Source organism: Trachemys scripta, chromosome 8 (genome assembly GCF_013100865.1).
Source record: "Trachemys scripta elegans isolate TJP31775 chromosome 8, CAS_Tse_1.0, whole genome shotgun sequence".
In the NCBI taxonomy this organism is placed as follows: Eukaryota; Metazoa; Chordata; order Testudines; family Emydidae; genus Trachemys; species Trachemys scripta.
The window spans coordinates 103,196,544-103,222,062 of NC_048305.1; the positions used below are offsets into that span (position 1 = coordinate 103,196,544).

At 48.7% G+C, this 25,519-nt stretch overlaps 1 protein-coding gene across 3 annotated transcripts in view; it reads left to right on the forward strand.

Annotated features, from left to right (window-relative positions):
- The window catches only part of MOB3C (MOB kinase activator 3C), a 44,214-nt gene extending 25,365 nt beyond the window's left edge, over positions 1-18,849 (forward strand). For 2 of the 3 annotated variants that reach the window (XM_034779885.1, XM_034779886.1), the window contains exons 3-4: positions 6,074-6,276; positions 17,136-18,849. In XM_034779885.1, coding sequence (XP_034635776.1) covers positions 6,074-6,276; positions 17,136-17,165 — 233 coding nt within the window. In that variant the 3' untranslated portion in view covers positions 17,166-18,849. The remainder of the gene's footprint in view (positions 1-6,073; positions 6,277-17,135) is intronic. The other variant, XM_034779887.1, reaches the window with a different exon arrangement.
- The last annotated feature ends 6,670 nt before the right edge of the window (positions 18,850-25,519 follow it).

Sequence of the window (25,519 nt, forward strand, 5' to 3'; positions counted from 1 at the left end):
GTCAAGCCCCTGCTCAGGGGTCTCTGGCAAATCCGGTTTGTCCGATCTGCCTGGTGTCACCGTGTCTGATCACTTGGAAACCTTTCTGCCTTATTCACCCACTGCTGCCTGTCAACATCCCCTGCACACTCCAAATCAAAGGCAATACCCACTCCAGTGCCACATGGGCATGTGTGGGCTTGTGTGTGTGTTCATGGGGAATCATAACATGGTGACACCATGTGGCAGAAATGTGGAATAGCCTATCAGTCTTGGGCTGTGGTAACTGGAGCTGATGAATTCAGCGCATGGGAGTTCATGCAAACATTTCCCCATCCCCGTTTTTGTCTCGTTGGGAGTCCATCCCTCCAGAGGGCTGGGCATTGAGCTCCACGGAACTAGCACAGGCACTACAGAAGATCAGCGGAAGAACAGTCTTGCAGAAAGCGATGGCAGAGCAATATAAATTCTTGGCCATGTGATTGTTGATCTTTTAAAGAGAAGGTTGGGAGTGAGCACACGGGAGGTGACTTTGGCTGGGAAGACATCGGCTCTGCGTTCTCAGTAGTGGACTCCTCCCTCTCCTGGTCTGAACAGGGAACTTCCATTCCCTACCCATCGCTGGTTTGGTGTCACAAAGCACTTGAGAATCTGCCCTCTCTAAATTGCCCCTTGCCCAGAGAGAATTAGTCAGTGACGTAGGTCGGTGGCACCTCCCTTGCCCCGGTGCATTGGGTATTCTCATGAAGAAAGGGGTGCGGTCAGAGTGTCTTTACACCCCAGTGGTCCCCGGCTGCTGGAATGTCCCCTCAGAGCTGTTGGCAGCCAGATGTAAGTTAGAGCAGCCCTGAGGCTGCTCTAAAGCACTCATAAGTCTGGATTGGTTCCTGGCCAGCCCTGGAACCCAGAGTGGTGTAAAGCAACCTTTCCTACTCCCTTTGGTCCTGCCCCAAGTGTAAACGCAGCCAGAGCAAAGACTCTAGTCCTCTGACAATGCTAGCTCTGGGAAACAGAGTTTATTTCCCACCCCAGCCCCCCGACCTGCTTTTACCATGTGCTCCTATTTTATAAGCACTGCCCCATTGGTTATTTGCAGCATAAACTAAAACTGGCCAGTTGGATCAAGTTTCTTCCTTTGGTCGGAAAAGGGATCAGGGAAGCAGGATGCATAACCAGCACTAGGTCACAAACACAGAGAGGCAGCATTCGCTGCTTCCTTCTAACAGCCCCTTGCTGAGTCCCTGGCGGTGTTCTGAACACCTTGCGTCTCTGGAGCAGAGGGTATTTCCCAGTGGTAATGCTGAAAACACACACTCCTTAAAAAATCACTGGCCGTGATGGATCCTCTTCATTAAAGGGGAGTGATGCTGGCTGCTGCTTTGTTGTTTTCCAGCCTGATCTTAGTCTGCTGGGGCCATGATGTTCTTCCTTCCCTCTGTTCGCAGGAACAGCAGCTCTGCCTCCAGGTGAGCCGCTGATCTCCACCATTTAGGGCTTTTACTTGATCAAATGCGGACGTCAGTGGAAGACTCCAACAGCCTGCAGTGGGCTTTGGCTCAGGCCCAAAGAGAGCCCCAGTTCACCTAGACCCTCCAGGCTGCGGGGAAACCGAACAAGCTGCTTGCTTGCTTTGCTATTATAGAGGGCAAAACTGCTCACCTCATGGAATCACCTCACGGCCTTGTCCCCCAGCAGACAGGCAGGGGGGCCCTGTCTTGATAGTTAAAGGTTCAGGACAAAGGGAACAGATTCCTAGCCACACATACAGATTGCTAGCCTGGGGCAGGCCCTGGCCCTAGCCTCATCTTCCCTTTAAAGCACTAAAGAGGGAAACCTTTAGTTTTTAGATCAGCCTTTGATCTGACTGTTTAACCACCAAATGAATAATGGGCCAGGTCCTGATACCTTGACTGAGTTTTTTTCTCTGACCAGATCCCGTTGTCCCCAATGCAAGGTTTGTATTACTGTGAAATAGACCTCGGGGTGTGGTTTGGTTTCCTTAGAGGCAGAATTTCATATATCTCAGCTACATTGTTAGCGCCCTCAGTCTCCAGGCAAAATCGGGGCCTCACTGTGCTAGGGGCTGTACAAACACATAGTGAGGGACAGTCCCTGCCCCAAGATCTTACACTCTTGGTAAGGCAGGATTCTTAGCCCTGTTTTACAGCAGGGGGGGGGGGGGAGATGAAGGGACTTGCTGCTGGTTATACATAGTCTGTGACAGAGCCAGGAACAGAACCCAAAGCTCTGGAGTTCCCATCCATTACCTTAACCACAGGCCAGTACTATAATCCTCTCCAGTCAATTTAATCCTTTACTGTCCACACGATAGTTTAGTTTTCTCAGTTAGATATTCACTGTTCACCCACCTTCTATGAAAGCAATAAAAGACTTGATGCAAAATCCCAACCGCGCCTTTTCTTATTGATAATCTGCCGTGGAAATCCTGTCTCATATTCTAGCAAAAGGGTAAAAAACAAACAAAAAACCCGAGGGCTGAGTGTGTTTTAGTTAAAGAAAACAGAGCAGAATTTAGCCCGGTATCTGTGAAAATCAGGTGTAATTCCATTAAACCCAGCGGAGTCTCTCCTGATCTACACTAGCATAAGTGAGATCAGAATCTGGTCCGTTGGATCTATAAATGACATGAATACTATGCAGCTTTTAAAATCAGTGTATGGGAAGGGGACCCCCTGTGGTGGTGTGCTTAGTCGTTATGTTTCCGATAGTTTGCAGAGCTTAGGGGTAACTATGCTTTTGGAAACAGACTGTAGTCTGTCTCTCTCCTCTTAAGTACATCTCGGATTTAGCCCAGCGGTGGCATTGGCTGCACTCTGAGTTTTGGCCTCTGAAGTGCTGACTTTTGTGAATGGAGGATTATGGAAAAATCTTTTATCTTTTTTTTTTTTTTTAAATCTCTCTTGCTGAAGAACCCAGCAGTTTCCCAGGAGGAGAGCAAGCAGTCAGTGGTGCTTGAAAACAAAGCTTAAGAATTCCTTTCTGAAGAAGTTGCCTAATTCTCTGTCAAGTCTTAGCTAGGAAACCGCTTTAAAAGCAAAGAACAGTGATTTTAGCGTGGAAAGAGATGGACAAGTATCTGTCACAGAACCCAGCGCCGGTAGTAGCTACTGTCAAGCAGAGGTTGTTGTGAATAGACCTGGTCAAAACCCAGGATTTCCATTTCATGGGACATTTTGCCATTTCAAAATTTGTTTTCATTCCAAACCAATATTTTCACAACTTCCCAGCAAACAGAATTTTTGAAAAATTCAGTTGTGGGAAATTTTCGTCTATCTATGTCCTCCTCTTCCGAGACTTGCGATGGTATCTTTGAGTGAGGCAGACGCTTTTCAGGTGGGAACAAGGCTGAGATCAGCCAACCTGTTTTACCACCGACTGGTAAACATTTAGTAACTACCAAGCTAGGCTGGATTTGACCCGGAATCCTGTAGGTGAAATTCACTAGATCCCCTGAGCTTCTGAGAGGAGGTTGAGTTGTCAGGGAGAAAGGGTAGATCTGGATTTTCAAAACAGGTCCTCTAATCTTCAGATGGAGCCAAATTTTTCAACTGGTCCCTATTTAACACCGCCTAGTCCCATTTCCTCTATCTAGCACGCTTTGGCTGCGAGAGCCGGTCAAAACGAAACCCAAACCGTATCACCTTGAACTCTGCATCCAGGTCCAAACTTCATGACGTGGGCCTGCCGTGGTCACTGGACTCACCAAGATCCAACCAGGACACTTTTCCCACGGTTAAATAGTAGAGCTTGATGCACTAATACACAGAGCACTGCTGGACAGCGGTGAACGTGGCTGTAACTAACACGTGCTCGTTCATCTCCAGTGACGCACTGGGGATTCATCGGAAAATCATCGGAAGAAGCTGCGTTGTGCAGATGCAACTCTGCTGAGATGTCTTTAAACGCCAATCTGTGCTTCATTAGGCTGGGCGGCTTTATTGATTAAACAGCTCTTGCTACTTTTCCAGGCAGGGGTGACTTCAAAGGGGGGGGACGGACGACACCCAGCATAGCCCACTTGAAAGCATAGTGCAGAAAACCAATGCCTGGCTGCTGGCACTTCCTCAGCGAGTCGTTGAAAGTAGTGCCTAAGAGTGAGCGGAGGTGAAAGAGCACCCCCGTTAATGGAGCTCTTATGTTTATATCTTATAAAGCCTGGTTATACAGATCAATCTTTGGCGTGGAGCTTGTTTTCTGACACAGTTAAATGTGTATAATAGGGCAGGGGGGGCTGGGACTGGAATTGGAATGGGTTTAGTTGCACCGCCCGTCGGCCAACCTGCCACGCCGAGATTTCCGTTCTGCGAAGCGGCTGCCGCTCCAGATCCTCTTCTCCATGTTCCCATGTAACTTCCATTGCAACTGCTAGGCAAAGGCCTGGCACAATCCGACGGATTAAATGTAGCACTAGAATCCAGGAACTTCTGTGGCATAAACCCATGACAGCCACTGACTTGCTGGGTCGCCTCGGACAAGTTTAGCTGAACCTTCTGAGTTTGAGTCTAGCTGTGTCTCTGCAGGCTTGTATGGTGGGGGGAGTGGGATCATTTCTCCCAGCCCGCAGTGCATGGGCAGCCAGACTCCTGGAGTTAGCACCCCTTCCAGCCAAGGTGCATTTGAGCGGAATAGCTGGATAGGGCACCTGCTCGCATTAGGAGGAGTTCTATCTCCATCAAGGAGACATAAGAACTGCGGCGGTGTGCCCCCTGGAGGCATTATTATTTGTATTCCCCTAGCACCTAGAAGCCCCAACTGAGATCAGGGCCCCATTGTGCTGCACATACTTCTACACTGCAACTGGGAGCGTGCTGCTCAGCGCAGGTAGACAGACATCCGCTAGCTCGGCTCAAGCTAAAAAGAGCCATGTAGCCACCTGAGCACAAACCTGCCCGGAACCTCTGCGTGCGTATTCGGGTGGCTAGCCTGAACCACTGCCTGTGCTACCCCGGACCACACTGCTATTTTATTGTGCTAGTTTGAGCAGCTGCAGCGGAGACGTACTCCGGCTGAGACACAGCCCCTGACCTAAAGAGCTAATAATGTAAATAGTCAAAAGACAGGCGTGTTTTCAATTTTGGATGAAAAGGTGGCGGCACAACAAAATATTGTCATTTTAAAGCCTGCAACCAGCTTTAATAATGCACACCTGTCATAGGAATTTGGGAGGATTCATTAGCTAATGTCTATTAAGAGCTTTGATGGTTGTTATTGTTGCTGATAATTATTTGTATTACAGTAGCACCTATGGGGTCCAATCAGGGCTCAAAGCTCCATTGTGCTAGGCATTATGCACGCCTTCCGTGAAAAGACAGCCACTGGGCTAAAGAAATTACAGTCTAAGACCCCGAGCCGGCAAACACTTAAGCACGGGCTTAACTTTATGTAGGTGGAGCTGACGGAATTTTTTTTTACTGAAAAATTTTCCCGTTGCAAAACGTGGCTTTGCCAAGATTGGAATTTTCTGCCGGAAAAATGTTGATTGGATGAAATTTCCCAGTTGGGGGAATCGAAACAAAGACCTGCATTTTGAATGGCCACTTGAAAACGAAGCCAAAACATTTCGTGTTGACATTTTGTAAAATTTTTGTTTGCGTCTAAAATGTGGTAATTTGCCATGTTGATCTTTCCAATTAAAAACCCTTTTTGGGGGTCTTTTTTCACGTAGCAAAATGTTCTAATTCCGATTCAGAATGGAAAGTCATTTCAAAACTTCTCACAAAAGAAATATTCTGTTTCCTGAACAGCTCTTAACTGTGGTCCTGATCCAAAACCCACAGCGGCTCTTCCCAGGGACTTTAGTGGAGCTACTCACAGTGCATAAAATTAGACCCTGTTCTTGTAAAGACTCACAAGCGTGCTTAAGGGTAGGATGAGAGACAACAGTTGGACACTACAAGCAGATGGGAGAAGTGCCAGGAAATGGTAAAATGACGATCGTCAGTGTAATAAATAGTGAGGTGGAATGCTCCATATTGTTACTGTGATGATGATGTACCAAGCCTTTTAAATGTTACTTGTTTGGAAATTGTCAAATGCTTAAACGCTGAAAATGGCTTTTGCTTCTGCCTTGCAGGAGTCCCCTTCCCCAAGAACTTCCAGCAGGTGTGTACCAAGATCCTCACCCGCCTCTTCCGAGTCTTCGTCCACGTCTACATCCATCACTTCGATAGTATCATCAGCATGGGCGCCGAGGCCCATGTCAACACCTGCTACAAGCACTTTTACTACTTCATCAAAGAGTTCAGCCTCATTGACCACCGGGAGCTGGAGCCTTTGGTAAGAAATTGCCTACTTCACGTGGGGGTGAAATTCACCTCTCTGCAGAAAGAGAGCATGAGGCCTCTTCCCCCACTGAAGTCCTTGTCCTCACCTTAATGGCCCTTCGCCATTGAACCCTGCTCTTCGTTTCCATTGTATTATTTTCACACTGACGTACTGCCAGCCGTACCTGACTTGATCACCCTCTTCTCCACTTTTTCCCATGAGCACCTCCATGTTTTCTCTCTTATGCTTAGGAAGAACCAAACCACCACCTGGGGTATATTAGCAGGTGTGTTCCATGTATGATGCTGGAAGTAATTGTCCTGCTCTACTCAGCACTGGTGGAATACTGTGTCCAATTCTGGGCGCCATACTCCAGGAAAGATGTGGACAAATTGGAGAGAGTCCACAGGAGAGCAACCAAAATGATCAAAGGGTTAGAAAACCTGAGCTCTATGAGGAAACATTAAAAAAATCTGGCCATGTTGCTTCTTGTGGGAAGAAGACTGATGGGGGACCTGATGAAAGTCTTCAAATATGTTAAGGGCCGATATAAGGAGGTCAATTGTTTTCTATGTCCACTAAAGGTAGGACAAGACGTAATGGGCTTAATCTGCAGCAAGAGAGATTTAGATTAGATATTAGGAAAAATTGGCTAACTCTAAGGGGAGTTAAGCTGTGGAACAGGCTTCCAAGGGAGGTGGTGGAATCCCCATCACTGAGATTTTTAAGTACAGGTTGGACAAACACCTGTCAGGAATGGTCTAGCTTTATTTGGTCCTGCCGCAGTGCAGGGCGCTAGACTTGATGACCTCTCCAAGTCCCTTCCAGCCCGACGTGTCTATGATTTTGTGGATGCAGAGAATTGTGATGATGTGAAGGGTCATTTGAATGGAGGGGGCCCCACATGAGCACAGAGTTCCTCCTTCGCAGATCTGATTGCAGGCTCGGGGCCTATATCCATGCTTTTAACTCCACTGTCCTCCCCCACTGCCCGGCTGTGAGAGACATCATCTCCTGACCCGATTGGGTTCTGCCTGCCTTTGAGCACTGCACACTGTCTGCGTAGTGCCACATGGCTGATGCAGGGGAGTTACGGAAAATCTAGGTCTGCTGGAAGTTTGGGGAGAGGGGGGGAAGAAACCTATCCAGGTCCCTAATTAATTATCCTGCCTCATCAATTTGATTCTGACTCAGGTAGCTCAGCTGGCCAAAGAGCACTCCGGTTCATATGACATCCCTAGCAATAGTTTAAGATGAACTAATTCTGATCTAACGGCCTGAAGCCCTGGCAAGTAGCACCTCAGCCTGATTAGCTCCTCTTCCTAATGACCCTAATCATGACGAGCTTGTTCGGTATTGATGAGCTGCTTCTCAATAACTATTCCGTCCCATTGTGGTTCATGCTGGATTGATTCCCGGCTACTCGAACATGTGACTGTCACGTGGCTGGAATCGGGGCCTGAAAATGCTAACAGGTTTTCAAAGCTTATTTGCCAGAAGGGGTGACTGAGGGGTCCACTGAGGCCATGAGGAGCTGAGCTGCTTGGTACGATGATGCCGGTGTTCATCTGAAGGGGAACAGGCTGGATTCATCCTTGGTGTAACTTCATCTTCCTTGGCTCTTAGTGCATCTCTTAATTGGCGTCCAACAGACCCAACCATCCATGATAGCTAGCGTGCTCAGCAGATGGGCTTGCTCTGTGGGTGACCACCTGGGGGCCAAGGCAATGGCTCAGTCTTAGGTCAAATACTCTGACTCAGTGAGTCAAACCCTAGCAAGGTAAGTTCTTCTTCTGAGTCAGAGAAAATGAGTCCTGGGGTCGTGGGGTGCATAGACGCCAGGCTGCCATGACCACGCAGAGGTTAACGGGTAGGCCAGCTCTCTCGGCTAAGGAGAGACTCCTTCAGCGGAAGAGCGGCCGCAAGTCGGACTTTCAGAGAAAGAGAATCAGAAACTGAGAGTCTGGAAGAGGGTTACAGGAGCGGTGGACTGGGAAGCAGTAAAGGATTGCGAGGAGCCAGTCCCTGCTGCTTAATGCAGGGTCCCTGGGAACCCAGAGGAGTGAGCAGACCTGGCTGGGGTCTCCTACCATCTGCCAGCCAAGGGGATAGTAAAACCTCTTGGAGCCAAGGGGTCTGGAGTCTATGGGGGCTGGGATTATTGCCTCTTTGCTAGGGTGACTGGACTCCTGGTCCATCAGACTTTTTACTGCCCCTCAAGGGGAAAGGCTATAGACAACTCCGCTGGAGTCCTAAGAGGAAGCCACCCTGCCCGGGGCCAGATGACTGATGGTGTGGGGAGAGAAACTGAGGCACTTGCCGTGGCATCACGCACAGCTTTGAGAGGGCAGTGACTGCCAAAGGCACCCCGGACCCCTGTGCAATTTGCTCACTTTCAGAAGGGATGGAAAATCAAGGTCCCATCTGCTTTGTGCAGTCCATAAATAGCTCAGGGCACTTCTCCTATGAGCAGGGGGATCTGCCCTGAGTTCCTTCTCCAAAACTGCCCTCCTCTGGACCATGTGCTGGCTGGCCACTACTCTAGTCTGCCCAGAGATGGCTGCATTTTGCCAGAGTGGTGTGTAGAAGGCCAAATCACTCAGTGAGATCTAGCTAGTCATTTTTGTAAAGTGCTTTTCTCTGCTATACACGTGAAAAATATGGCTTGTTAGTGCAGCCAAGACGCCAGCCGGAATCCCATGGGCTGGAGGCAGCAGCTGAGCCCCCCTGCCCCCCCAAACAGCCCCCCTCTGGCTGAGACAGCGGGAGCCGTGCTAAGCTTGTCGCATCTGGGAGCTGCTCTTTTCCGCCTCTGGCCCCAAACACTATTAAAGACCAGGAAGCTGAAGAGGATGAGAGGAAAAAAAAATGTTGCCATAATAAACCACTTCCCCCTCCCTAATGCTCTTTCCTTTAAGACACAATAAGTGGAAGTTTCAGGGCTAACATCCTTGCACCGTTTCAATAAGTCACGGGTCTTTGTTTATTTGATTGGGGGGGTGGGGTTTGCTGGCCGTGTCCTGGTGTGAATTGTAAGAATGAGAAAATAATATTTTGCACCTAAATCGCCCCTTTCCGCAAAGGACCTCAGTGCACTTCAGCAAGATGAATGAAGTTATCTTGCTTTTCGGAAGGGGGAAACGAGGCAGGGGTAGACTAAGTGACTTGCTTGAGGTCAAACTGCAAGTCAGTAGCAGGGCCTGGAACAGAACGTTCAGGGTCCCGCTCTACCCATTAGTGTACAATGCCCCTGCTCCACACAGGAGACGGTTAGTCGTCTGGTCTGACCCGTATAACACAGGGCAGATTCCTACCCCTAGCCATGGTGGTATGGATTTCTTTCGTGCACCCTTTCATGAAGCTCCTATCTAGATATTTCTTGTTGTTGTTCATTTGGAATATACACCTATAACACCTTCCTCCAATCCAGGCTGGCTGCTGCTTCCCAAATGCAGCTTCCATGTTTGTGCGAGGCCAGTGGGAGCCCATTGGCAGTTAGACTAATGCCCGTTTTCTCACCCGCCACCGAATTGAGCCTGGAGAATATCACACTGAAAATCGATGTAGAAGCAGCTGGAATGGCTCTAAGGCAACGGGGCCAATTTGTGTGCAGCCTTGACAGCTGCTGACTGTGTATTGGGTCATAGACTCAGTCCTTTTAAATGGCAAATTGGGGAATGTAAGATCTGCAGAGAGCGGCTGCCTCAGAGACTGTCTAGCGCTAATCCTGCTCCCTCAGCCAAACTCCCTTTTTTGCTCCTCTCACCGGGTGGTGAAGTGGCTATAACAGAGCCTGAGAATCAGGAGATGTGGCTGTTTATTCTGGGCTCTGCCGCTCACTCGCTTGTGTGACTCACACGACCTCCCCAGAGTTCACTTTCTGTAGCTATGAAGCGGGGAGGGTCTATCTAGTTCTCATTGCTTATCTCATCCCCTCCCCCCCACACACATTTGTTATAGTATCCGAGTGCCTGGCAGTCCTTAATGTGTTTGTCCTCACCGCATGCCTGTGAGTCAGGGCAGCGTTATTCCCATTGCACAGAAGGGGAATTGAGGCCCAGAGTTGGCCAAGGTCACCCAGGCACTCTGGAGGAGCAAGGAATTGAACCTGGGGCTCTGAAATTGCAGGCGAGCACCTTCACCACTGGAGCATCCTTCTCTGCAATAGTGTAGTGAATTGGCATCAATACTCTCCAGTGGATGAAATCGGAATGACTCAGCTGTGTGTCATTGGCCCTATATGGCGAACCGCTCCTGTACTTTGGCGGAGTAGGAGGGTGCAAGTTCTGTTCCTGCTGTTGAAGTTTTGAATGGCCCCAGCGTGCCACATAATGACAAACCGTGGCATTCACAGATGACCCGGGATTGGTTTCAACACTTCCCTACCTCCATAGAGTGCACTGAAAGCCTCAAATACCCTCCTACTAGAGAAGTGCCGAGTATGATCTTATTACTGGCCAGCAGGTCCCTTGGCTAAGCATTGCTGCAGTGATCTGTAGAACACACTAACTAAGCCCAGCCACCAGAGAGAGGACTTGGCTAATTCTGAGCGGCAGGGGGGCCTAGCACAGGGCTTCTCCAACTTTTCCCTAGTGTGAACCAACTCGTCATAGAGTCTCCTGGGTACCTCCTTCCCCATTCTGGGCTCTGCCTCCCCTCCTGCTCACAATCCTATAACGTCCCTGGGCAAGGGCCTGTCTTTGTTATAGTCATAGATCCCAATGCCAGAAGGGACATTTAGCTGCTCTGTGTTAGTTTATACAGTGCCTAGCACAACAGGAGAGAAAGGATCGTCCAGTGATTAGGGGACAAGCTTAGGTTTGGGGAAATCTGGGTTTCTACCACCCAGTGTGGCCTTTGGCAAGTCACCTAGCCTTTCTGTGCCTCTCTACAGGGGGGATAACAGCACTGCCCTGCCTCCCAGGGGGGTCGTGAGGATAAATGGGGTACAAACTGCAACGTGATCCACTGATGAAAAGCACTATATAAGATCTAGGCATTAGTATTATACAGGGGCCTGGACCTCTAGATGCTATTGTAAGGCAAATAAACCTGTCAGTCTAAGGTACTTATCTGCTCCCCATCACTGCAGCATCTGAGTGCTTCATAACCTTGAACGTACCTGTCGGCACCACACCGCTGTGCGGGAGGAAGTGCTGTTATCTCATCATACAGAGAAGAGGGGGAGGGAGGGCAGGGCCTTGGGGTGGAGTGTGGGCAGGGCCACACTGGGATAGGGGAGACTTAGCCTCCCCCGGCCTTCGATACCCACTGCCCAGAGCCAAGTGATATTTGGAAAGTGCTGAGTGCCATTTAGCTGCCTTCTTATGGGGGGTAGCAGCTGGAAATGAGAGGGAGGAGCCCGCATCATGGGAGGAGCCACCAGCAAATGTCCTGCAGGCAACCGGTCGGGAACCTCTGCTTTAGAAAAATGATCACCGGCTGTAGCGGGGTGAACACCCGCTCCAGCCCTGAAGGGGTTGGAAAAGCCCTGCAGAGGGCTGGGGCTGCGGAAGGGAGCAAAACCCCGGCTGATTGGGGAAGTGGCTGCAGCTGAGGCCACGCCCCAAACTGAGCCACTCAGCCTTATAAGAAGGCCAGGGCAGCCAGATGCTGAGAAGTCTCCCTCTGACAGGAGAGGGAGACAGGCCTGGCTGCAGGGAGCTCACCCGGGGACCTAGAGTGAGGCAGGGCTGGGGAAAGGCCTTGGGGGCTGGGAAGCCCTAGGCCAGCAATGCCCCAGGCTGCAGGGCCTGGTCCTAGGCCCATATAGGTATTGGGGTTGCAGAGGGGCAGCCTGAGGGTGGGTAAAGACAGCCAGTCCAACCCCCTTGTTGCCTGTGATGATTGGCTGATAGACTGCAGTCCGCCCCACGACTGAGGCGATGTGGGGATAGCGGGTGGGGGTTCCCCTAGGTGGGAAGACCCAGAGAGAGTGGGATACTGCCAGGGCAGCACCCAAGCCAAGGGCACCGGGGCCCGGGAGGGACACGGGGGGCCAACGACAGGTGGGACACCTGGCCTGCAGAGGGCGCTCTGACGGCTGGTGAGCTAATTCCCGAGACGACCAGCAGGAGGTGCCGCCGGGTGAGCCTGCGCGCTGATTACACTGGCATTCGGGAATAAGCAGCCTGTTATTTCTAATTCTGACGCACTGAGTGGCCTTGGGGAAAATGAGTTGGGGGGAGGGTCCTAACAGAAAGGGGGTCCAGTATCTAGATACTTTCTTCCTGAAGCTAAGTGAAAAGACACATTCGCTGTATCCATCCCTTCTGTAAGCGAGACTTCTGACTTCACTGGGGTTGCACCGGCTTACACTAGGCCTTAGCTTTGCCCCATGCAGCCCCCCGCAGCTGTAACTTGCATCTGGCCTACCAGTCTTGGGAGGGAGCCCTCATCCTTGAAGGGCTACATGGGCCTTCTGGACACTCTGCACGGCCCATACAAGAGGGCTAGTGGCTTAATGACCACAACTTTTGCCACGTTGCATCGTAGTCGCTCTGTACCAGCTACTTCTGTAGTGTCACCTTCCTGCCACCCATACCCATCCAACTCGCTGCAGATAACCGTAGAGGACTCCTTAGATCTCTAGTAGTCCATGGAGCATAGTCAGAGAGCCACTGACCTCAACTCCAAAAATCCACGGTGGGCAATTCCCCTGTTGCTCTTTCTCCCTTCAGAGCCCCAGAGTTCTCCAGTTGACAAACCTTCCCAGAGCGTGCAGGGTCTCCAGTCTCCCAAGGGAGATCGTTGGGGCTTGATTCTGTACCGATAACGAGGTATCAAACCCGAGGCTGTATTTAGGAGCAGACTGAGTTTTGTTGAAATGGGAAGTTGGGATTCCCCCCTCCCCTACTCCCCGCCCCCCCCGCTACACCGTTTGTGTGGAAAACTATAACTTTCATTCGACAACGTTAATCACCTAGCTGATTTCTGCTGTGTTTTTACATATCAACTCTGTCCTCTCCGCTGATACTTTTTCTGCTACATTTTTTTTTTTAAAGCACTTTGGGGCTGAAATTAGATTTTACAGCACAAGCCTTTATGGATTCTAGCGCCTTGTGACCTCCTTGGCAATATCACCAAGGCAACTCTTAAAGGGGCACTAAGAAGCGGTCCTGTTTTGCTGCTCATGTCTTGCTTCAGCGCTATCCTCCTTTCATTTCTGAAAATTTCAGCGTGTCTTAAATTAGATCCAGTTTAGAAATGAAATAAAACACTCCCACTAACCTTTCTCTGGAAGTTTTACAGATTCCTCTCAAATACACGCCCAGCTGATTGTGAACCAGGGGAAAACCAGAAACTTGCTTTCCTGCAGCAAAATGATTGAGCCGAACTATTGGGCCAGATCCTAAGCTGGTATAAACCTGCGATCGGCTTTGCTCCTGTGAAGTCAACAGGTGATGCTGATTTCCACCAGCCAAGCATCTCGCCCAGCTAATGTAGCTGACGTTGAAAGACAGATGCATGGCAAGGAAAACATTCCATTTGCCTAAACAGAGCTTGCTTTCTATAGGGGCCTCTGTCTTGTCTTTTCCTGTGTACAATTGCTGTGGCTAAGGGCCAGTATATATATATATATATGAAGGCTATGAAAAAAGCATACACTGCTCGCTGTGTGAGAGGAGCTGGCATATAGGGCAGTCAGGCTACTGGTCTGGGGGACTAAGCTGGTGCTAGGAGTGTGGATGTGTGGCTCTCTTCTCCCTGCCTAGTGGTTAGACCACATAAAGAGGTTGAGTTTGCAACGGCCTCTGAGCTAACTGCCTGGCTGTTTAGCTTAAGCTGTAAAGACTCTTATGTTTAGACCTAGAGGTTCTGTGTCGGCCCTGCAAAGAATCCTTAATTTCTGTTGTGTGCATTTAGAGATGTGATATAAGGGGGCATTCACAACACAGAGGCAGCGTCTTCCTGTGCCCTCCAAACACTGCAGCGTTTACCCTTTTAGGGAAAAGTTCCCACTCGTGCTTTTCTGAAGCTGGCCCTTTAAATTTGGCACCAACCCTAACCTAACCCTTGTGCAACTGGCTGCCTCTTTGCCTTGCGGCTGGTAAGCATCTGGTGTGTCTTCCCTTTCTGCGAGGAGATGGCACCGTCTCCCACAGGTGTTATTTTTTTAAACATTTTTTATTTCTTTAAACAACTGCCGGGGGCGAGGGGTTGTTTCCAAGCTCTCCACAGGATGCCTATTCTGCCTACCATGGAAATAGCCATTTAATTATAAATATCTAGATTAGCCCGCTGCCTCCCCCCCTCCACCAAGCATTAGTTAGTCATGGTACTTTTTATTTTTTCTTAAAGCCCCAGCTCCTGGAATCATGTGATTATGTGAGAATCTCTCCTCTTTTTTTTAAAGTAGGTTTCTAGCCCTCACAGTTGTGAAGAAAAACTTGAAAACATGACTCCTAAAGGTTCAAAAGGCAAATCAAAAAATCCAGAAATACTTTTTAAAAATCTCATGACTTGTAAGACAATCTCATCATTTGGGGGTGGAGGAGGCTGGCTCATGACTTTGGAACCAGGGGGGTTGGCCGCCCTGAGGCACTGCAGCACAGATGGTATGTAAATCATGCACTGATCTTCCTGCTATAATATTTAGCAGCAGCAGGGAGTGACACTGTTCCTGTGGAATTGAGTCAGTTTCAAAAAGTAGTTTCAGGTTCCACACCTGCCCCTCAGTCCCGCTCTCAGTCCTTGTGATTTTTACAATCACGCTTTCTTTTCCTTTTCCTTTTAAACATATTTCTCCTCCCCTCTTGTTGTACGATTGCCAGTTTCTTTTGTTGGAGGCCTATCTGACTGTACAGCGGAAACTGAAACTGATTTATTGGGAAAATGGACGAAATAAAGTATCTTTTTCTCTAATCTTTCAGTTATACTCATTTTAGGCTTTCTCTATAATTTAGCGGATTTTTTTTTACGTTGACACGGTCCCTTTAAGGATGAATTGAGAGCCTTAAATCTGAGGTGTTCACTTCTGTGATTATTAAATAACATCCTTAAATGATAATGTAATGTCTTTGTGTGTGCCCACCATATAAATAACATTTCTTCTAGCTTAGTAGTGACCCTATTTTAATGACAATAGACCTCTAGCAAGTAATTAGCTCTCCATGCTCAGCATTTATTTCCTAAAAGAGGCATCTCTGCATACTGATTTTTCTTTTCCCCCCAGGTGATTTATTTTGCAGAGCTAATTAGCAGCCCAGCTAGGAGTTCTGTTTTAGCAATCGTACGCTCTTGGGCTTCTTCTTAAAGAAGGCAGATCATTAGCTTGATAAATATGTGTTTTATGATCATTTTTAATGACTAGATTTGGTCATGAGACAAAGCGACTCATTCCCTCCTTAGGTATCTAGTTGTGTCCAGTCCTGTGCCCAGCTGTCAAACCCTTTTCCTCCCCCCAGGGAGTTGGGACCAGAACTACCCCCCAGCTACAGGAAATTCTCCCACCAAATCTGAACGAGCAGCCCTGTGCTATCTGCTCCTCAATCCTCCATTCACAGGTGTCATCCTGGTGGAAACTACGGAGCACTCCACGGGTTAGAAGATCAATGCCTAGTTGATTATAAAAGTTCACCAATCCATCACTGAGATTAAATGAAAGTGCATGTAGGACCTAGACAAAAACAATGCATCACAGTGCAACAATGCTTTGGAAGCAGCAGCCCAGGTTAACAGTAATGCACATTTATAACTGTGCCTTCCATCCCAAAGGTACCTCCACACCACCGCAGTCCAGTTGCTTCTGAGGTGGAGTACAGCAGCCAATCAGTGCACAGGGCCCATCCAGTTCTGAAGGAAACACTCTTGTTGACTTCAGCTGGAGTTGGATCACGCTCTTCATGAGCTACTCCGAAGTGGAGGGAAAGGAAAGTTTTGGATATGGACAGCAGGGCAAATTCCTTCTCTTATAGAAAAGTGTTATGGGATCTTCAGTGCCCGCTGATCCAGACAGTGTTTGAGGTATCATCCAAGAGACTCTCCGTGTGAACTGCATGTTCCTGTCTAAACATTTCCACTCCAGCTCGTCTGGAAGGCGTCAGCCCTCTTGCAAGAGGGACTCAACACTGGATACAACTGGGCCAGAAGGGCCTGATTCAAAGCCCATTGATATCCATGAAAAGACTCTCATTGGATCAGGGATTATGCTGTTTGGAGCAGGGGCTTGGTTATTGGTTCAGCATATTCTGCACATCATGAACAACTGCAAGGCTAGAAAGATCCTAAACATGAAAGCCGGGATTCAGTGACGCAATTAAGCTTCCCCTAGCTAAGCCATGCTTAGTTAGAGGACTTAAGTGCTTTGCTAACTATGTTAAGGTGGTAATCAGAAATTCTTAGTGCACTGCCGTGGGTGTACAAGAAATTAGGGGTCACTGTTCTCTTTTTAGGGCGAGATTCTGACAGCCTTTCTCATGCCGAGAAGCACTGTACTGCACAGGTAATACAGGTGAGGCGTAAGGCGTTATTTAAAGGGAGGAAGGGTATGAGAATATAGAAAGAACAACCAGAACTGTGCAGACTGAGATTTTTTTCCTCCTCAGAACTCTCTTATTTCAAAACCAAGTAAGGTGATTTGGTGAATAAATAAATCAGAAATAAGAGCAGGAGAGGCCCGAATGAACTCATCTGAATGGGGTTTGTTTCGCAAACTGTGTTATAGTTGTTGTCTCCTTCAAACATAGTCCCACTGGCTAGCCAGAGGGACCCGGTTCAGTTTGACCCTCTGGTGAAAAATACCCGTGAGACAGCCTGGGAGAGTGATGTCAGTTTCCCCATGGCGCTTTCTCATTGCGGAACTGCCAAGCTGGCTGAAATTCCACCTTGATAAGACACATTGTTTTGTCTGTTCTTTTTTTTCCACGCAGAAAGAAATGACAGAGAGAATTTGCCACTGAGACGATTTCTGCCGAGAAGTCCGTCTGTCTCCCCCGGAGCCCACTTGCAACGCGGAATGCTGGACAATCTGACTCTGAGGTCTTGCTGTGGAGATTTGAAATGCACGGAAATAGGAGTACTGCTTAAGAGCCTTATCGTGCCAGGGAACAGTGTTTATATTATCCCAGTCTCTGTTACGTGGATACTTTATTTTTAGAAACCATTGGCCAGAATGGGGATAGGACAAGTGTGTGTGTGTGCATGTGTGGGGTTAAATACATACCCACAGATTTCATTCTCATCCCCGCGAGCCCTGATCACCTGCTTCTTTATTCCCCCTCAAGCCCATCCCCTACACACCTGGTGTGTCCTAAATTATGTGGCTCTCCTTTAATTATGACACTGATGGCTGGAGGGTGAAATCCCTAGCTAAATGCTCCAGTGATTACATCTGCTCACTGGATTGTGACCCTATTTTACTGACAATAGACCTCTAGCGAGTAGTTGTTTTGGGGGCGGGGGCAAGGAAGGGGTTTGGATAAGGGTTCAGCTAAGATAGGGTTTGGGATAACCAGGAGTTCACTATACCAGGATTCTGGCTGCCCTGTGTGCAGGTATGTGAAGAAAGCTCCTCTTGCACCATTGCACACCTGTGCACTAGCAGACAGGACCGGGACACTGGGAAGGAGTCGACTGGCTCACTTTAGAAATGTTCCTAAAGGGGTGGAGAAGCACATGGAAAAAAGCACCAAGAATCACATTCGCCTTGCACCGCCGCCCCCCTTCCTCCTCCTCCCCCCCCCCCACACGTCAGCCAGGCAAAGGGGAGTGGGGGCGCGCATAACAACTAGCACCAAGAGAACTGATTTCCTCTCTGATCTCCAAAGGTCAAATGGAGGTGCTCATTATCTGAATACAGAGCTGGGGGTCTAATCCCAGTTCTTGTGGATTCCTTTAGTTCGGCTGTGGAGTTTGGGCTTAATTAAAACTCCTGGGACCCTGTTTGACATTCCAGTGAAGTCAGTAGTGTTACACCAGGGATGAATTTCACCCACGCACATTCTGGTACGTCCAGTGGTGGGTCATTGAGAGCTTTTCCTTCCAAACTCGGAAGGTTGGCTACAAAGACAACTATGTAACGGGGCTGGGTGAAGTTCAGATGACGTGGTTTGCGGTAGGGAAGACGAGGGGGATTGTGGGAACCAGAGTCAATCTGACTAGAGTTGGTCAAAACTGACAGTTAACACAATTTTTCACTGAACAATGGCTTGTTCCTCAGAATGGAAATTTCCATGGGGATGATTCCTCCCCTGTCCCCACCCCCAGTATCCAAAAACTGAAACACTTTGGCCAAATCCCCCCATATCTTCAGTTTTCAACTGAAGAGCTTTCAGTTTCTTGGTTCTTTAATCTAGCAGAGGTGTAACAAGATCCAACGGCTGGAAGTTGACGCTGGACATGTTCAGACTGGAAAGAAAGCATATATGTTTAACGGTGAGCGTCATTAGCCCTTGGACCGGCTTACTAAGGGTTGCGGTTGGTTCTACATCACTGGCAATTCTAAATCAGGATCGGATGTCTTCCTAAAAGATCTGCCCTGGTTCAAACAGGAATTATTTCAGGGACGTTCCCTGGCCTGTGTGATACAGGAGGTCAGACTAGCTGATCACAGTGGTCCCCTCTGGCCTTGGAATCTGCCATTCTGTTTGGGGGGTTGTTTGTTGGTTTGTTTGTTTTTTTTTAACAACACCTCCCCCCTCAAAAAAAAAAATTAAAAAAAAAAATGGAGATGAAAACAGGATTTTTCATGGGAACAAAAACAAAACCCCACTAGTTCTGGCTCTGTGTTGGGGGTTCAGAATCAGTGAGTCTGGAGGTTGAGCAGAGCCCCAAAACTGAAATAAAAACTCACTCAAAACTGCGGATTTTTTCATCCGATTTTGACAACATGTGAAGCTGCGAGTCCTCCTGTAACAGCACCTAAAGTGAGCCCCAGCTCCCTCAAAACCAGGCCCGGTTTCCCTGGAAAGCTTTTCAAGGGAGGCATTTCAAGGGCCTGATGCCGTGCGATGAGCATCCCCAGGCCAATCTGTGAGCATTGAGGGCTGACCCACCTCATGTTCAGGCTCCAAGTCTTTATCAAAACTCCAACAACCAGGCAGCTGCAGGCGATGGCAAGATGTGCATGAAGTTTCACACCGCTCTCATCTAGGAGTTTACAATCTAGTAGCTTCTGGTTTCAGGGCCAAATTCACGGCGGGGGCAACTCCACTGAACTGGCTGAACGTGGCCCTTTTTGGGTAAAGGATCGTTAATGTGTTTACTGTTACAATAAAATATCACACCACCATCCCCATCCCTACGTTTCCAGTGCCACGCAATTCCCGTGGACTTCATGTGGTTAAAACCCCATGCAGCACTTTTAAACAAAGTCATTTCAGTCGTGCATATCCCTTCTTCCACACCAGCTGCTGCCTTCCTACACGGACCATTTTTTCAAGGAGCAGTATTTCCCCTCTTGTCCCTCAGTGAAGATAACTTCATCAGCCTGGGCTATTCTACATGGGTCTTGGAGCATCAGGTACAGGCGGCCTTGGTGACAGATGCATTCCAATCAGGCCAGTGTCATTTTTGCAGGTATTATCATGGTTCCTTCCTTCCTTTGACATGCTCTATGGAGGACTTAGGGCAAAAATGAAGGACAAAGGATTTACAGAAAGGAACCAAGCGGTGTGACACCGAATGATGATTCATCTTCCCGTTACTGCTTCTAGAAGACTAACAGCGAGCAGCACATAGGTTTCCCCATGTTGCAGGGCCAGGGGAATATTTCACCAGAGAAATATGGGTTCTGTGTTGTTTCTAACTCTCTGGGCATGTCCCATCAGAGGAACGTTCTTCGCTTTGGAGACGCACTTTGCATGACAAACACCGCATGCCGTGATATAAAGTGAAGGCAGGAAATCATAATGGGAGAAACCATCAATATTTCCGGTTTGCTCTCTCGGCTTTGAATGCCTCAGACACCGCTACTGGATGTTGTCTCCTTATCGGAATGAAATCTTGCACCTTGGAGGATCTTACCATTTAAACTCTGATGGGCTGTTAAGATCACACGTTAGAAATTCCCCATATCATGCTTGTAATATCCACTAACTAGTGCTGTTACACTGGCCTTTTGGGAAGAGGTGAAGTGATTTCTTAGTTTTTTTGTTTGTTATATATCAAATGATCTGAGCCACAGTATAGTTAAGTTTGTGTCTTCTGGCCTTTCTCTGTAGAGGTTTTGTACGTTACATGGCGTCAATATTTATATCATGTGCTGTACTGTTTTTTTGCTTATGAAACTGAAATGTTAAAGCCAGTATTCAAGTGCTGTGCTCAAAGCACTTATTTTATTTTTTAAATCTTGTATTCCAGATGTGTAATTTTTTACAGAGAAATGAGAAAAAAAACAAAAGGAGCAAAAAAGGGGGGAAAGAGCCACTCCAATATTTCATGCATCAAATAACTGATAAAATTCCAGATGTTCTCATTTTGTTACTGATTAAAGAAACATGAACAAACTGGTGTTTTTCAATTTTCACTGGTTAACGTGTGGTAGTAGGGTTATCAGAAACTGGGATAAGTCTAATGGACCTGATCCAGAGGTCCTGACTCCCATTGATTTCAGTGAACCCGGCAACTCTCTGGGTCAGAAAAGCAGTATGGTAAAAAAAAGACTCCCAAACCACTGCTGATAATCAGCTTGGAGTATTAACTCCACTGATGGAAAATTAGTATGTGATGCAAACAAATCACATGAGGGATCGGCTGAGAAAGGAAAGACTAAGGCTCCAGTCCTGCAAATGCTTAGGAACATGCTCAAATTTAAGCATGTGAGTAACCCTGTTGTCCTCAGTGGAATTACACATGTGCTTAGTTACTCATGGGCGTAAACTTTTACAGGATTGTGGATTGAGAGCCTCACCTGTTTTGATCTAGATGTGAGTTTAACAGGGGTAAGCGTTTCTGGCCCTGACTATTATTTAAAATGAATGTACGAGACAAGGCTGGATCTGGATTTCTGTTACCTCAGTGTATATCCAGAGCAACTCAGTTGCATTTATACAGGGGTAGCAGACCAGAGTCGAGCCTATTTTGTGTCTCTTGGAATTATCTGAACTTTTACTTACCTATCTTTTGTAAAGTACTTTGAGATCTGTGGATGCCGTCGGAAGTTAGCTCTTGGATTATGCCTGGTGGTGAATTTTTTTTTACATTACTTGCTAGCTGTATTTTTGACCATTGCTCTACTTGACGGGAGAATGTGTTAGGTGCCTCACAATGGATCCACCCCTTGTCCCAGTGAGTTCAAGAATGCATCAGAACACTGGGTGGGGGGTAGGGAGGAGGGGAGGGAAATGTCCTTTTAAAAGAAAAAGCTGGAAAGAATGGGTGCTACTTTTTCCAACATACCAAAATGTAGGCCCTGATTGGGCTTAGCGTTGCAGCCTGTGCATCGTGCCATGGAGTTCTGTGAGACGCCGCCCATTTGTAACACTCAGCCAGGCCGTAAAGCTTTGCAGGATCGGGGGGCAAACGCTGCGTTAGCCTTACTCGCAAAGGGGCGCCGAGCCTCTGCAGCGCCTGGTGACTTGGGCGGATTTCAAAGACGCTCTGAATTTCGGGAAATCGGGCCCTTATGCAAATCTTGGGGAGCAGTTTTTCTAGGTATGGAGAATAGTTTCGTTATTATTTTATTTAGCCACCAAAACCCGTTGGACAAATTCTCCTCTTGGTGACACTGGGGTCAATCTGGAGTATCGGCACTGACATCAAGAGAGCACAGTTTATCCTGGAGTAACACAGGAGAAGCTGCGTTGTTGGCTCCCAGTGAAGAGCTGTGTATTCTGTAAATACACATAGGAGAGGGAGATCTGGTATGATAGGCACATAGCTATTTACCCGTCATTCTGGAGTTCTAATCCCTCTTGCGACCTGGATTCCCTCAACGGCACCTGGCCACTCGTAACCTCTCTCTCTTTTTATTTTTCCCATCCCCAAATAGGGATTTGATGTACCTCCCTGTGATGGGGTATACCCAACCCTGCACCAGTAAGGAACGGGTTAAGCAGGTGGGCCCAGGCAGCCCCACACCTGCAAAGCAAGCATGGCTTGGAGGAGGAATTCAAAAGGAGAACAGGCCAGCAGACAGTGGGGGTGAACTGTCCTGCATGCTGAGTTCCTGGGAAAGAGCATTGCAGGCACTCCTCCTGCCTGCCTGGCTATAGCGAGGGCCAAACCCAAAGGAAAGAGACTTGGGATTCTCAGAAAGTCCGAGACTTTGTCTTTGATTTCCAGGTATTTATGGGCTTTACTCTACCTGTGGGGGAGAGAGGGGATGTAGGAAGCGATCCAGGCAGGCAGGAGTATAGCATTTTGGAGGGGCAGGTCTTGGCTGCTTACTCTGGGCTCTGATTCGGAACCCGGTGGAGAGGGTGGGCCCGGGTTCCCCTGCCAACTCCTGGGGGGGTGCTGAAGGCAGGATCAGACACTTAATATGGGGAATCTAGGGAAGAAAAGGCCCTGAGGACTGAAAGGCAAGACCCTGAGACCTCAACCCAGTGGGAGACAGGAGATACCCACCTAACCCAGAGAGTTACCCCATTGCTGGATTCTTTATGTACCTGGAAAGGGCCAGACATAAAACACATGACCTGGCTGGAGAGCTGAGTCGTGGAAGGGAAGAGCCTGGCAGGAACAGAGTGGCTGTCAACTGGGGTGCTAGGTAAGAAGAGGGCCTGCCATGCCTTGCCTGACCTGGGTGGCACCTACGGTGAGTGACCCCCTTCACACTCGCCCCCAGGAGTGTTGTTTAATATACTGTGATTGTCTCGCTCCAATGGCAGCTCCCAGCGACTATACGTAGTCGACAGCTATCGCATAGCTAAGGCTAGAGACCTACGATTTTGCCACTGAGGCTCCCAGGTTTGAGCGTGACTTCAGCGTGGAATTCACAGACTGCAGCATGGAATTGTCCGGCTCTTTATCGCCACTGACAAAGCAACAACGCTTCCTGGAAGTACCTCCGGTGTATATAAATACCTTCTATCTGAGGTACTTATACGTCTCCCATTCCCAGAGTAGCTGAGCATCTCACCATCTTTAAGGCATTTAGTCATAAAAAGCCCTTCTGACAGAGGAGTGGTTTATGGAGCAAGAAGTGTGGATGATATTTGTATCTTCTTTTACCCTTTGCAAAACAGTAAACAGGCCAAACATGCCCCGAGAGTATCTCCCCATCCCAGCACAATAGTGGTGAGGGTCTCAGAGCAGGTCCCCAGCACTACAATTTCACTTGCGATGTGGTTTGAAGAGACTCACAACCCTCTAGCCTCCGAGTGCAAGTCCTGATCCTCTGAATGATTCATCATCTTGGTTTCCCTTGTTATTCGACCACTGGGGCCTGCCCACAGGGATACCTTTCTGTCAAGAGTTTAGGATGTTCTCCTGCTGGAAACAAGAACTGGTGTTGTTTGGTTTGTGCCACTTACATTCTTTAGTATTATCCTAAGGCCCCAGCCGCTGCTCACATCAGTTGGCTATTTGGGGCAAATTCACGGGTGATATGGAAGTGGGGCTGAGTTACACATTGGTAAATAGACCTCACTTGTTCGCCGAAGGCCTGGAAAAAGGTGCAAATTACCTTATAAAGCAACTTTAGGAAGAATAGATGTCTCCACCTTACAGAAAGGGGGAAGGGAGGCAGAGAAAGAGGTCATGACTGGCTTAAGGTCACACAACAGGTTATGACTAGAACTTAGCTCTCTAGGTCTGGTCCACACTGCCCTGCTTGGCTAGGGGATCTCAGACACCTGAGTGTGGTAATGCTTGGTGAATACCGGTGTGCTAATGGCAGCCACCATGATGCGTGGGGCAAGTTCTGCTTATTTTTGCACCCTCCTGCTCCTCATGGTGACGGGGGTCAGCCTCTCATCCACTCCTGTGGGAATCTGACTTTTTCCTGACGGATGAATTCTCAACAGGTTTGTATAAAACTGGTTCGGTTTTGGCTCCTGGGGAAGCGGGATTCCGTGGAAGGGTGTTGGGTAAACCCTGAGACCTGTTTGGTTGTTTGCTTCCTTCGCAGCCCTTCCTTGAGCTTCGCATGGAGTCAGGAATCCCGAAACGCAGCGCGGGTGGAAAAGCAGTGAAACGTCTGAGTAATCCAGGGCTTCCACCCAAAGCTAAAAATTGGCCTCAGTGAGCTTGGAATGCGGCCCAGGCTTGACATAAGGGTTCGTGAACCTTGGCCAACCTTTCTCTGAACCTGTCCCGAGTTTGGGGATTGATAGTGGAATCTGAAAACAGTCGTGCGCTGGGGAGTGGCTGTGGGACAGGACTCCATATTAGCCGGGTGCTGCCCAAGGAAGTCATGTAGCGCAGAAGGGCTGTTAAGGGTGGGCCGAGGATGTGGCCGCTGGGTCTTCAGTTATGCTGGGCGGGCTCTCATGTCGGGCGTGCACAGAAGTCAGGAGAAGCTGCGGGGGGATTGGAAAGTTACCATGTGCCCTGCCTGCAGATTAGGGACTGGAGTCCACCCTCCCCCCCCAACCACTGGGGAACTCCCGACCCTCCAACCCCATTGACTCGGGTTTTGTGTTGGTGGGGCACGAACATCACCCCTAGTGGTCAGCGTTAGGCCCAGGGATCAGGAATGAGAGCCTGGGACTAGTTAGCCTGGTCTCCAGGCAGACTAATGAACACAGCTGAGCTACACCAGAACTGCCCAGACTGCCTGATGGCCGGCTGGCTCCCTTCAGCCAGCTTTTAAGCTTAACAGCAGGTGGCTAGCTGCTCCCTACGTATGACAGCTCCTGGGCCTGCCTTGCCTTCCAGCCTTGCTCCTGAGGCTGGCTCTGACCCTTGGTAACCTGCCTGGTTCCTGACTACTCCAACCACTAGACCTCGCTGCCCACACCCCACTGACACCGGGAGAGCAGTTGTTCAAGTGGCCAGACATTTATTCATCTGCTGGGGTGCTACCTGGCTTCAGCTGCATTGTGTTCACTAACTACTAGCCTAGGAAAGACCACAATATGTTACTCTAGGAGAGAGGCGGTCTTCGAGCATGCCTCCCTTGGGGCATGGCATGCCACTGCCATCCCCTGCCTCAGTTTCCCCTCCGAGTTTCAGGAGTACACCCCTCACATCCAGAGACTTTAGAACAATACTGCCTCTCTCCTGGGGTCTAGCTTATTAAGTATCCCCAGCTCCCAAAAGAGCCCCCTTTTGTCCCCCACTTACACTGGGGGCTCCACAGTTGTCCTTCTCAGGGCTGTCCATGGCCTCCCCAGCCCCAAAACTCTCTCCTCTTAAGTTCAAAGTTTTC